At 41.8% G+C, this 14,384-nt stretch overlaps 1 protein-coding gene across 2 annotated transcripts in view; it reads left to right on the forward strand.

Moving 5' to 3' along the window:
• PDCD6IP (programmed cell death 6 interacting protein) overlaps positions 1–14,384 on the forward strand; it is a 322,785-nt gene that overhangs the window by 117,400 nt on the left and 191,001 nt on the right. For both annotated transcript variants that reach the window (XM_069214865.1, XM_069214874.1), the window contains exon 12: positions 10,923–11,092. In XM_069214865.1, the coding sequence (XP_069070966.1) occupies positions 10,923–11,092 (170 nt within the window). The remainder of the gene's footprint in view (positions 1–10,922; positions 11,093–14,384) is intronic.

The raw sequence follows: 14,384 nt of genomic DNA on the forward strand, positions 1-14,384 counted from the left end.
ATATATATATATACATATATATACATATGTATACACACACACACATATATGTGTATATACACAAACACATGTATATACATACACACACGCAGATTTAATGGAAGATTAGACAGGCTGCTGTGAATCAACTAATCCTGAAATCTGGATCTCATCACACGAAGGAGGACAGTATCTTCAAGAATTATGTTTTTCATGTATAGCGGTACATAGTATTATGTTTATTTGCTATTTATAACAGGAAATGTGAGTCTGCAGCAGTGCTTTATCCGAAGAATGATATGAGTTTGTGGGCACTATATAGTAAATATGTTTGACACAGCTGTGAGGGCATTATGAATTAGCCCACTGGGGCTGAATTTTCAGAAGTATATACAACAAATACTAAATAACTTAGTATGTGCACTTGTTGATATGGCCCACTTGGGTGATAGATATTAGGTAATTTCATGAAATGTAAGACTATGACCGTAACATTGAACAGTAAATTCAAAACAAAAATACAGTGAGGATTAAAATGGATATAATTGGTGACAAATATGCATATATATTGAAAGAGAACACGTTTTAAGATTGCCACCACATTTTCGTGTTTGTTGATGATCATTTGTGGTGGTCCTTTGTTTATTTCATGAATTAGGTGTTGGTTTAAAATTGGCAAGCAATTATGAGAAAGTTACCCGTGAACAAGGCATAGGACGCTGAAACGCGTTGGGTTGTTTCTTGCTGCTAATCTATGACTATCGAGATTAAATAAAAAACACGATGCTACACGTCGCTGAGTTCATGCAATTCTTCAAGTATTTGGAAAAGTTTCTGTGGATAGTCATATATTAATATAAACGTTTTTTCAACATTCTTAATAAAGTTCTAACAATCCAAATTAGATTGTCCCCAACAATGCTTGCTGCAAATATGCTTATTGTCACCTCATCGTCAATTCTACCGGGGTGCCATATTTAGATCCCAGTACACCTAGGACTAGAAGGAGGACTCAGGACTTCTCCCATGTAGTGAGACAACATAGGCTTCAGACTCTCCACGTTTATGTGGCTGCTGTATTCAAATGGTAAAAATACAAAAGCAGATAACATCATTGCATAAAATACTGAATCCCTAGTGTCTCATAACTTGATATACGCTGTTACCATGGTTTCATTTGTATTTTACAACATTCCTCCATACTTCATTATATAACATATATACATGGAGTAAGTACCTCAAAATCACTTATCTTAATCAGCCAGAGAAACACTAATAGCATGGGGTCAGTATAAGAGTACATATCATAAAGCTGAGTTATACGTAGATATTTCTTGCTTCCCCCATCTGTGCAGTTTTTGTTTTTACTAACTCCCAGCAAGGGCAGTACATTGTATTGATAAATGTCCTTCACCTTTCTGTTAAGGCAGACCTCCAAATGTTGGATGGAATTCACATTTCATTGGAATCAAGCAGTTTGTGCTAGTTCTTTACTTGCACTCTGAATCGAATACCCCCTTTGCGGAATCTTAAAACCTTTGTAAAATTATCTTAATCTTATAACCTCACTGAGCTGAGGTCTCTAGATGGTAAAGGATGCCATCTGCCCTTGTTGTTAGGATTATTTTTTTTATCTTTTGGACTACGGTTTCCATTGGCAAGGCAATTATCAACTGGGAGAGTAGTCACCCCTGTTTCATACCTCCTAGTTAATGTTATTGTTGGAAAAAGCTGATCTGTAATCCTTAGTTGTGCTGAAAGGTTGGTAAAACTGGACATTATATACTTGGTTAAATATGGGCCTGTTCTTGTTTTGGTGAGAACATTCTGTATGACTCTTCAATCAATGCTGTCTAAGGCCTTCTCCGCTGCTAGCGAGAAAAAGGCCATTATATTTCTCCAGTGTTTAGTTTGCAGTTCAGTCTAGTATTGTTGGTTGTCTTATGAGTTAATTTTAAACTCTGCTTTGGCACACAGTTTTTAGCTTAGGCCTGCGGCCTGTGCCCTTTTACCTACATACCGCTCTGATTTCATTTATTCAGTTTTGTTTCATTTTCTAATCAGCTGTAATTTCATGATTCTGCAAAAGTTTTGTAATTATTGTTGTGTGTTCGACATTTTGCCAAGTGCCCCAGCCCAAGGTTGACGATTCCAAGTATATGGTGATCGATAGCATTTGTTGCCACAAGATTTTTAAACAGTCAGACACCTAGGCACTTGTTCACGTCAGGACTTTTCACACAACTAAAATATGTTTTCTTATAAAAATACTGTGTAGGCCAACAACAGGGAGGTCATTCCAGCCAGGATTGCATCCACATTGCATGCCATTTCGCTGCTGACCTCAGCCAACCCAGGAGGCTGCGGGCAGGCCCCTTTCCTTCAAGTAATGGGGTGGGTGTCCCTCTCATAAACTAAGTACGCACAGCTTGGGCTATCACCACTATGCTCTCGCTTAGGAGTTAGGGGTTAGGTAGAATTTATTTATGCATGTTATTCCTATATTTTGGGACTGTTTATTTTTTTTCTTGCTGGTCACCACCATCCTAATACTGTTATGCCTCATGCCCTGATAATTGCAGCTCATATTTTATCCTAGATAGCAGTATTATCAATAAATGTATTGGAAACCAGCCTGCATCTCATTCTTTGCCTATGTGTATGCATAAGACCTTTTGCTAATGAGAAAAAGGGGTGGGACTTGTCGACCAGGACTTCCTCTGAGAAGCCACTGAGAGTCATGTTTCAGGCTGCCACAAATCACCCTTTCTTTCAGGTTGGGGGTGAGGTGCTGGTAACTAGCGGAAAGGGTTGGGCCGATAGCTGCCAAGACAATATGGTATTGACTCAGTTACCCAAAAACAGTGGTGCTGCCTCCCATAAACCAGCAGTCTTGTTCTGACAGCGGGAGCCCCACAACAGTGTTCTTGCAGTTAATAGATGCAGATTGTTCGGCCAATATAAGCAAGGGCCTTACGTGTCACAGGAGTGCCACAAGTAGAGGCGTTAAGATTTTTACATACAAATTTAACAAGGTATCAGCCTATCAGATCCACTGCAAGTGGGATCTTTATCAGGCGTTTGTATCAATGCAATGAGTAGATAGTCTCCTGTTTTTCGTGACCCTTCATGTCAATAAGAATGTATTGAATACCGTAGTCAGGACTTGGATCAACAAGTCCACATAAGCTGCAGACTGTCAGGGCAAGCTGTGTAGTTGCTTTTTAGAATTTTTATCACCAATTTGGCTTTGTCAATGTTGATGGATTTGTCACTGAGAGGGATATCTAAGTCACTTCTGTCCGCAAATGCTAGGGTATTCAGGTAACTGTCTTGTAAATCAAGATCTTGTGATTATAAAGCATAGTACAGTAAGAATGGAAAATTTTGATAATTGTCGACTTGTTAATCTAAAGAGTGACACTATCATCTGATAGAAGGAACTGCAGATTCCCCAGATAAATGGCTAATAGTCTTCCAGCTTTATTATCCTTTTCATAGTATTTTTGATTAATGTATAACATGTTATTAGCAGCCTCTTTCATCTGGAGTTACTCCAGTTCTTTCTAAGGTCTAAGAGCCTTCTTGTTTGTGTTTAGTCTTGAGTTGTTGGATTTAGTACGCTAGTTCATACTTTCTGTGCTTCGTCATCCTCATTACGTGGGTCGTAAGAGAAATCAGATCTCCTCGGATAACAACTTTAGCTGCATCTTAAATTATCTCCCACTCAACTTCGCCATTATTGTTCTCTTTCAAGTCGTTTTGTAGGGTTTCCCACATGAATGCCCCAAAGGTATTGTTGGGACTGACCCTTTCTGCAGGTTCATCCCCAAACGTTTTGCCTTCCTCCTATTTGTCTGACCTCTTTTTGTTGTCTCTAATACTCTGGGCACTTTATCACTGCTGATCAGTGCTAAAGTGCATGTTCTCTCCCTTCTAAACTTGGTATGATTCGCATACACCTGATTGGCTTATTTAATTTACCTGCAAGTCTCTTGTACAGTAATATACCTTATGCCCAGGGCCTGTAAATTAAATGCTACTAGAGTGCCTACAGCCCACCTTGTGCCACCCACAGAAGTAGCCTTGCAAGCCTGTCTCGGGCATGGCACTGCAGGTTCTGCATGTGCAGTTTACTGCCACAGGGGCCTTGGCATGTAAATTTACTTGCCACGCCTGGAACTCCTCTTTCACTACATATGTCAACCCTGAGGCAGGCCCTAGCCCAGGCCCTATGGGCAGGGTGCTGTGTATGTAAGAGTTAGGACATGTGCCCTGTTGTGTGGCCTGTCCTACGAGTGCTAAACAGCCTATTGGGCTTCTTACTGCTGTGAGTGTTGCCTGTCTCAAAGGATTGCATTGGAAATGCCATTTCATATGGCTAAGTGGTATTTGTGATGAGGGGTGGTGTGGGCATATTTGGTATAGATGGAATGGTAGTAAGGAATGCTACTTACTGGTGTACGTAGATTTTTTATTACCATTGTAGAAATGCCACTTTTAGAAAGTGGGCTTTCTCTGTGCGTATACCTCTGGTGCTTTTGCAGCTTGACTCCATTCCACTTCTGGGGTAGAGTGACAGCTGGGCTTTGTGCATACTTTCCAGTCATTCTTCACACATGGAGGGTGGAGGTGTAATAGGATTACATCTGCATACTGAGTGCTCTTCCTGGGCTTGGAGAATTAGAGGTGGGGCACTCTTACATTTGTATAAGCTGTGCCCTGTCCTGACAGAAAAGGCTTGCTTACCCCCTACTGATGTCTGGAGCCAGTGTGGAGGAGAAGGGGGAATTCCTGGAACGGGCTAGAGCTGGGTTGAACCTTCTCCCATTTCTAGAAGCTGAGCAAACTGAGTATAAGTATATTGTTCCCCATGACACCGAACAGCTTAGAGTCACTGATGACCGCTGTATGGATTGGACGCTAGATGCTACTGGAGGGACCCACCAGGAACCGTCTTGGGACTGATCTGCTGTTGTGCTGACCTATGACCTGTTAGTTCACTAGAGGGACTGCTACTGCTTTCTCTAGAGCTGGCCTGCTTGCCTGGGCCCTGCAGCTTTATACCCCCACAGCTGTCTCTAGGGGTTGTGTGGTGTGCCCCCCAAAGGCCCTGCATTTCTGTCCCTCTGGTGCTGGTTCCCTTGAGGGGCATGAATGGAGTGCCCCCTTTCCCTTGTGGAGCACGTGGAGAGCACTCTAGGATACCAGAGTGTGCAGAGCGCTTTGTTTCCTGATAAGAGTGCTTGACTTGTAATTCTTTCAAGCCCTTCCTTCCCCTCCTGAGCGCAAGGAAGCACTCCCTTGTCCCAAGTGTGAGGGTTCCCCACACTGATGCAGGAGAAGTTGTGAGGGGCCCTTGGTGAGTGTGCTCCATGCAGTCCCCCCGGGGCATCAACAGGCAATGACGTGTGATTTCACCACCGTGGCCCCAGAGGATCATATCGAGCTTGGTGGCAGCACGGTGACCACCGCAGTACCTTTTGCGGGCCACCCTGCCTGTCAAGAAAGAAGAACCCTGACTGATGCGTGAGTGGTCTACTCAGTCCAAGGAGACAAGGGCTGTGCCTCCCGGTGGTGCCAAGAAGGAGGAGCGGCAGGACCCGGCGAAGAGAGCAGTTCAGGAAGCCCAGGAGGGATCTGGACGCGCTCCCTGTGCAGGGCAGTCCATGGGGGGAGATTCCCCAGAGTTGATAGCCCCTCCGCTCTGACATGTGCTGCACAGCCTACCTGATGTGATGATATCTGCAGAGGGATGAGTGTGTTATTGTAATGGATCCTATTTGGTTTTATTGGGAATCGGGGGATAGCTTAGCCTTGTGGCTTGCAGGCCTGTGCCCCCGTCACCTAGTGACTTTTAACCTACTTAGCCTGCTCAGTTTTAGCACATTTATTTAATTTTTTCTTCCAGGATGGCTTCCCGAAGCATGCCTTACTATCTATTGTTTGGGAACCTACCTGCATTAGTGGGGTTCCTACAAGATCTGTATAAATACATCTCACGCAGACAAGGTTATTAGAGGGATTCCTACCAGATGCTATCAACGATATCTATGCTACACGTCGCCTTGATGCAGACCCAGCCTTCTTGTCCCCATGGACTCTGATCTAGAGACCTCAATCCACGGTAACGAGGGTTAGGGGGCTCTTCTCAGGGACATGGTACTGGCAAATTAGGTTTAACACACCTACCTCTTTAGGTTAGAGACTGATTCATCATGCTACAGTAGTAGTTGCAAGATGGTGGGGGGTCTTTATATTCAAGATTCTCATTTTTACAATTCTGTTTCTTTCATTGTTCCTTGTCCTAATCATTGCAGCCCATGCAGTTTACAGTAAATTGCAGTCTTGTTAATAAGACCTATTAAAAACTTTACTGCTTCTCCTTCATTCTCTGTGTGTGACTGAGACTTGCTGCTCATGTGAGAAAAGGGTAATGTCGTTTAACCACGACTCCCCTGAGATGTTGCACTCTTGAGTCCATGTGTGAAGGCTGCCACACATTACCTTTTACTGTTTGGGTTTTTGGTGAGGTACTGCTTGTGAGCCGGGAGGGTTGGGCCAACAGTTGCTACTTGTTGTTGGATTTGCCTAGTCACCTAAAAACAAAAGTGATGTCATCCCTAAACTAGCAGTCTTGCCTAGAGCAAGAGTCCAACTATGACATTATGACATGCAGAATGTTTCACCCATGTGCATTATGGTGATGATGATGACCTGACAGCTTACTACTATTCTGCAAAGCAAGCAGTTATGTGTTTACCTGACTAATGATGACTTTCGCAGAATACTATTCGCCTTTGTGATGGTCTGACAACCGCTTGTGTAGCAGGTTTTTACTGATACTTGTCGTTTTTGGTCTAATGATGTTTTGTGTAATACAGTATATTCCCAAATAACTTGTTGTGGAGTTTCATTTGTGGTGTATTTATTGTCACTAGTGTTGTGTGTGTTGTGCAAATGGTTTATGCATTGCCTCTGGGATGATTCTGACTGCTTGTGCCAAGCTACCAAGGGGGTAAGCAAGGTTTATCTTGGGTGTGTAACTCCCTTGCCCTGACTAAACTGGTGGTTCACGCCTGGCTGAGGTGTCTACCCTAGCCAATCAGGCACCCCATATCTAACAGGTATGGTCTCTAAAAGCTATTAAATGTTTTACCCATGATTTGTATAAAGGTCTGTGGGGTAGCGTCTGGTCCATATGTAGTAGAACCTGTGCAGATCAGATAGGTCTCTAGTGCCAATTTGCAAATCTATTATCTTTGGCATTAATACACTTTCTATTAAAAAAGTAATCAATTTTGGTGTAGAAGCTATGTAAATTATTGAAGCACATGTAGGCCCTCGCTCCTTCATGTTTAATTCTCCAAATGTCAACAAGTGCATGTTCTCCGATCACCTTTTTTAACAGTAATAACTGGTTCCGGATTAGATCCCAGTGCAGTGAACCATGCAGGTCTCAATTGGCTTGTCTCATTGTCCTGAGAAGCAGAATCTCTGCTTGTTTGCTTTCAAACAGTTATCTGCCATCTGGGTTTTAGGCTGCAGACACAGAGATTGAGCCAGTATCATTGAAGATGTGGTCTAAATTCAACAAGAGTTGACCTACATATCTGATACGTAAGGCCATGGACAGCAGTAGTCCTAGAAAGACGAAGCATATAGCGTTAAAAAAAGAAGTGACAAGGTAGAGCCATGTGGGAAATCAAGTGAGACATGCTGACGAAGATTAGTTATTAAAAAACACAGAGCCAGAGCCCTTCCCTGCACATGCATCTTTTGTTCTATAGGTAAAACAAGAAACCTATGGTCTCTAGTATCCAGCAGAGCTGGCAATTCCAACAGGACCAAAGCTGCAAGCTGAGCCTTGTTGCATAATATCCAAAACTGCTGTTTCTGATCTTATGAGGGGCCTGATTCCAAAATGGTAATGTGCCTATAAGCACGTTCTTCTCTAGATAACTCTGTAGATTTATGATAGCTATAGCTCTAATTAGCTTTGCCAGGAAAGTATGAGTAGTTATAGGTCCACAGATCACTGGTTGCAGAGAATTCATATTCGCCTTATATATTAAATGTTACCATTGCTTATTGTAGAGCCTCAGGAGACTGACCTCTTTAGAAAGAACTAACTGGGATGTTCTAAAACAGCACCATAGTGTTTTCTTTTAAAAGCACTGCTGAAAAAAGGTCTAGGAAGCTAGTTCACGCTGATGGGATTTAAAATTATGTCAAGCTACTGACACTTTAAATCTTTTTGCTATATGATTTCACTCAGGGTTTCACAGAAAGATTTGAATGCAGGTGTAGCCATGGCTATCTTACCATAAACATATTTTATTAATCCCTTACAAATTTTAAACAATTCCTGATAAGAAGTCAAAGCCTTTTTATTCTTAGCTCATGTGTAAATCTCATCCTGCAACTTAGTGAAAGTTTACACCTATTTGTTCTCCACCATTTCCGAGGAGAAATTTACATTAAGCATATAATTAGGTGTTCGGTGGGAGTGGGGGGGGGGGGGTGAAGACATCCAAGACTAAATTTATGAGTGTTAATTTACTACTAATATCTTTAGGGATGTAGTCTGAGATCTCTGCCACTGGGGAAGAGATCTCCCTTTAGTAAAGTACAGGGAAAAATAGATAAATGTTTTTTGTTTTTTTGTGTTTGTTTTTTCACAAAAGAAGTGTTAATAAATAAACTATATCAGTTTATAAATATTTGTTAACATTAAAATAGACCAACCCTTTCTAACATTTTAATATTTGCTTAATAGTTATTAAATTTAATTAAGTAATTTGTTTTTTTTGTATTTCAAAAAGGTTTATTTGAAAAAATAAATAAAGGTTATTCATTTTTTTAAATTGGAATGTATTTATTTTTTACCCGAATCCACATTTTCAACACCTAAAATAATTATACATATCTAAATATATATTTTCTAAACATACAAATAAATGTAATATTATTTTACTGTGGGGTGTTGTATCAAGTTCCTGCCTCCATTATTTTCTATTGGAGTTATTTTGCAGTACCTGTGAATAGTCGTATGTGGATGCCATACTTAGTCAAAGGCAGGATTGAAGTACATTTATTACTATTTTGTGATAATCTGGGCGATAGCAATTTTTAAAGTGTGATTTGTGCATACCAATAGGTTTACTCTTCTGTGAGTAGGTGCTTGTTTTAGCATGTTTTCCCTAACCCCATTTTTTGCCTCTCACACACCCCTTCTTGCTCCTCTCTAACTTCTCCCATTAAGTAGAATATTGTCCTTATTTTCCAACCACTCCACCTTGTCCCTTCCACAGTTGCACTTGAATTGAAGGCTTATGTGTGTGGAGATTTCTGCTAATATAGGTAATAAAGGTGGAGGTCTCTGTATATTTGTTTGTAAATAATATTTAGTAATAGGTGTACTACTCTTTTTCTACTCTACATACTACAAAATTCAGTTTGTAAATAGGCCCCCATATTATTATCAATTTTGTGAAATAAGTATAGTGTGCTTTGGATTTACCTAGAGAGATATTATTATTTCACCTCATGTTACTCACTATATAATTCCTCTGCGAGGTGTAAAAATTCTGGATGAGTGCCCATTAGCGCACAGCGAGTGAGCCTGACTTTCACTAGGGGAGTTTGGGGTATTCTCCCTCTAAAGAAAATTGAGCATCTGAAAACTAGACTCAATCACCAAGCATTCAGTGTATACGGAAATCAAACATTGTTTTGTATTTTAATGAGGCAGGCTTTCTAAATGTTTTTGCCAGTGCAAACTGTATGGCTGCCTCCTTTACTGCTCCCTCTAATACCATCACTATTACCAACATCACTACTTCGACCTGTATTACCGCCCGCATCATTACTACCATTCTCGCCAACATGATTACTGCCATCCATATCATTGTGACAACTAGCACCATAACCATAGACAAATGGAGTGTAGGTGCCTGCAGAACAGCAATCACAGAAATAACCAGATTAGCACATCATGGTAATGGTGCTATTAAAATAGTGACTCGCCAACTGCATCATTTGGTTCCAAGTGTTATTGGCAGACATCTTGGAAATGGTTCTTTCGCTTAATGTGTAGATGCACTGCATTCTGGCATGCTCTCTCCTACCTTGGCAGTCACAGTCCATCAAGTACATGGTATGTGTCCACGACTTCCCAGGTCTCACTTAGGAGCAGAGAGCAAACACTGTTGTGCATCGTCAGAGTAACACATAGTATTTGTCACCAAGTTCCAAGGACTTCACCAATTTGACTGTAACAAAGCACTGGAGATAAAGTACTATATTTCAAAGGTATTTCAGCAAAAAGGCAGCCCTATGGATGTTGTTGATGGTCAGCGATATCAAAGGGTCTGCAATAAAATGGATCAAAAAGATTGTTAAGCTAAAAGAATTGTTGTCGTGGAGTGAGCAAATACAAAAAAATAGAAGTGAAGTTTCTTGGTCACAGCTTGTGCAAGAAGAGTTGTCAGTGAAGGTTCCAAAAGTTACTAGAAACTGAAGCCCGACTAGAAGTACAAAGTGTATTTCTGGGTGCTGTGAGCTTTAGTGGTAGATGGTGTTATTTGTTTTAGTTTTCTATGTGAATAGATATTTAGGTCTTTAGAGCTGTGTTCTTCTCTCTTTCCCCAGATCCGGTTTGAAGGTAAAGTAGCAAGTATAGACTAATAATAAGATTCTGTGATACCATGATGTAAACTTTTGGGAACAGGTTTTAGGGCCGTAATGACCAGCTAGGTTGTATATATAATATGGTCCATTTAATATTGTGAAATGGAAATGCACCATTGAGTTTTGTTAATGCAAAAGATAAAATGAAAAATGGTGAAACAACTGAGTTTTAGCAGCCTCTTGTAAATCTCATTCCTTAGCGCAAAACAAATGGTAAACCACTGGATCTTAATGTGCTTTTTTTGTTGCAGAGGGAGGAAATTTCCGCAATATCTTGGACAAAGCCGTTGGTGCAGACAGATTGGTGAAAGAGCGCTATCAGTCTCATCGAGAAACAATTTCAATATTAAGTAAATCAGAATCTGAACTTAATGCATCCATTCCTTCTGCTAACCCGGCAAAAACTCTACAGGGTAGTGAGGTGAGATGACAAAATTATGTATTAAAAAGCTCTGTCATAATTTATAAGCTTGTTTATTGCTCTACATGTGTCTTTAATGACGTGATTTATTAAGTTCCATCCTGCTCCCTTTGAAAAATATTTTCAAATATAAAAAACAGACTTGCTCATTTCTTTGTTGTCTGCATTATAAATTGTAGTGCTTATGGTGTAACTGTGGAAACATTCATTGGCGGTTTGTGACATTTGAAAGTAGCGGGGTGTAAAAATTCTGGATGAGTGCCCATCACTAGGGGAGTTTGGGGTATTTTCCCTCCAAAGAAAATTTTGAAAAAAGAGTGGGAAAATTGTGCTTTTTCAAGCATATTTGAGAAAACAAGAAGGTTAAAAAAGCACTTGTGAAAGTAAATGTAAATGATAATGGCGTAGGTATCTACGTAAGTTTTAATCCACTTCTGCATTTTCTTAACATACCTGCTAACTCCCTGCAGGCTGCAGTGGCCTTTCACAAGAGCACAGTGCATCAAAGGCAAGTGAAGCTTCCTGGGATTTCCATTCTCAATGATTCCATCACGTTGGAAGAGAATAGCCCGAGGCAACAGATTTGTTAACAGGCCCTGTGTTTTTGTTTATGTCCTGGCAAATGGCTGCTTGAATTTTACTGCTTGCATTTTAAAGCACCTGCTTTCAGCAAACCAGTTTATGTAGGCTGCATGCAAGCCATTTGTCAGGGCATAAAGACAATACACGCTGTGCAGAGGGGCCATTAGCATGAATTACACCGAACCCCTTTACTGACACAGAACAAACGAGACTCGCATCATCAAGGAACATGTTCAAAACAAATATATCTGCTCATTAATGTTTGTTAGCTCTTTTCATGTGCAATTCAGCCAACAGGTCGAGATAAGAAGAAATGACCTAATTCACCTAACCAACGCATTTTACAGACAAGTGCTTCATGGCTTGCAGTGGAGGAGTAGCCAGATCCAACATAAAGGACAATTCTGGGGCTGTTTGTAAAGGATTTCTAAATCTTCACAGATTCCAAGCTCCGGAGTCTGAGAACAAACTTGCAGGCAGGCTATATACAGCCTGGCTAACTTTGCAATGCTGATTGCAGAGGGCGAGCATGAGCATGGCATTTCTTGATTGATGTTGTGTTGTAGGAGGATTGTAAAGGGAAAAAAAACAGGTCTATATATAATTGTTCTCGACTTTGGATCACTTAGATGGTGCTATTAAATTGACATTATTGAGTTTCGTACAGTTCGAACAATACTATTCAAAATTTTCTTACCAATTACATTACCGGATTTTCAAATATGATGCATTCTGGTAATTGTTTATCTGTTACTTCCACACATGGTCAAATCCAGTGTGGTAAATGCCCTGGCCTCGGTGCGCCCGGTTAAATTGTTCAGTAATCCTCAAAGGAGTACACTGTTCTCCAATCTCCAGGGAATAGTAACACCGGGCGCACTGCCGCAGCAACAACAGCAGGAAGGGCCTAATGCGTCGTACTAGTCTAGATGTATTTGTACAAAAAAATGTGTAACCTCCGCTGGCGCAAAAAACTGTTTTTGTCTTTCTAATGAGTAGAAAGACAAAAAAAGTAATATTTGGCGCCAGCAGGGGTTATACATCATTTTTGTCCATATGCCAAACTGTTCCAGCCCCGGCCACCTCTAAGAGACAATGGTGCATTGCACTTAAGTGTGAAGTCTTTGTCAACTGGGAATTCAGTTTGAATTCCCCATTGATAAAAACCAGTCCCAGGAAACGTCAGCAACGCCAACTGCAGCAGCAAGGGACTTGTGTGCGGCGCTGCGGTACAGTACTATAGCACTGAAAAGTGCATGTAACCCCGCTGTTGATAAATGCTGTTTGCCTTTCTAATGAATGGAAAGACAAAAAACGTACTTTGCGCATTTGGCGCCAGTGGATGGTTACACAAATCTATTTGTGCAATGTGCATATGCCAGCCTCGGAGTCAACCTCCTTGGAGGTTATACATTTGATTTCAGCAGTTAGCTGAAGTCTTTCTCAATGGGGAATTCGATCATTCCTGATCTTTGCCGGGATGCAGTTCAGAAGAAGCATCCGGTCCTGTCATGGTGTTGCACATTAAAACCTTACTCAAATCCCCAGTCTGGAAACCACGACCGGCTAATAGACTCCCTTAATGTGCTTAACATTATATGCAAATCATGGCAGGTAGTATCGATAACGTTTACTAAGTACACATATGTACGCCACCAATTTAATTAAACTTACCTGTGGAAATTGGACTCGGCTGTCAGGTTTCAAATGCTTGCTTCTGGATTAGCAACCAGCTCCTGTGGCCGATCTCTCCCTGTGCCTCACAAAAAGGCCATGGGTGAGAGAGAGCAGCTTCCTTCCACTCCTGCGCTGCCTCACATCACAGGAACATTGCAGAGTCCGGAGGCCCCTGGTAACACGGCTGTTTCTCAGTCGAAGACAGTCATGACGGTGCACCTGCTGTTGCAGCTGCTCCAGATTTGGATGGGGCAGAGATCCTCACCATTCATTACGGACACTGGGGGCTGCAACTTTGAGTCAGCCCCGGCTCACTAAAGTGCGCCGTTGCTGAGACTCTGAGAGAAACCTAGTGTGCATGTCGAGCTTGCCGGAACAAGGCAGCAGTCCACCCCGACGTGCACACTTATGTGCGCTGGCTCCGGACTGAGTACTAGTACGGCTGTCTGACAATATAGTTACAGTTTTAAGTTCCACCCCTCAGGCCTGCACTGGCTTGACTTCTCCGGGAGCCGCCTCAGCCAGAAGTGCTCTATCAGTTACTTGCTGCAGAAGCACTTTAAAATATATATTTTAAATGTCGTTTATTGAGGGGGCAGGGGGCCAAAATAATGAGTGGGCAACACCCTAATGGAGGCACTGACCCCTGAAAACATTTAAAGATGGGTCGCACATTAGCACCTTTTTATGACTGATTGGATAGTGTAGCTGTATGCACTACCTATTGCTATCAGTCCTTTAACCCCTTGGGTGCTCAGGACGTAACTGTTAAGTCCTCATTTGCACCACACGGGTGCCGAGTACGCAACCGTTAAATCCTGCTATGGGCCCTCGGTGGAAGCGCTAACGCTCCCCCCAATGGCCAAGCACCCCCCCTCCCATGGGCATGGATGGAAGGGGAATCACTTCTCCTTCCACCCCTTCCCCACCGGACCCCCGTGGCGTCTGATGATCGCGCGCTGACCCGAGGCTGCCCCACCACGCTGGAAGCTCAGTTTCCAGCACGGATCTGAAGAGAAATGCAAAAGCATTT

This window comes from Pleurodeles waltl, chromosome 2_1 (genome assembly GCF_031143425.1).
Source record: "Pleurodeles waltl isolate 20211129_DDA chromosome 2_1, aPleWal1.hap1.20221129, whole genome shotgun sequence".
NCBI lineage: Eukaryota > Metazoa > Chordata > Amphibia > Caudata > Salamandridae > Pleurodeles > Pleurodeles waltl.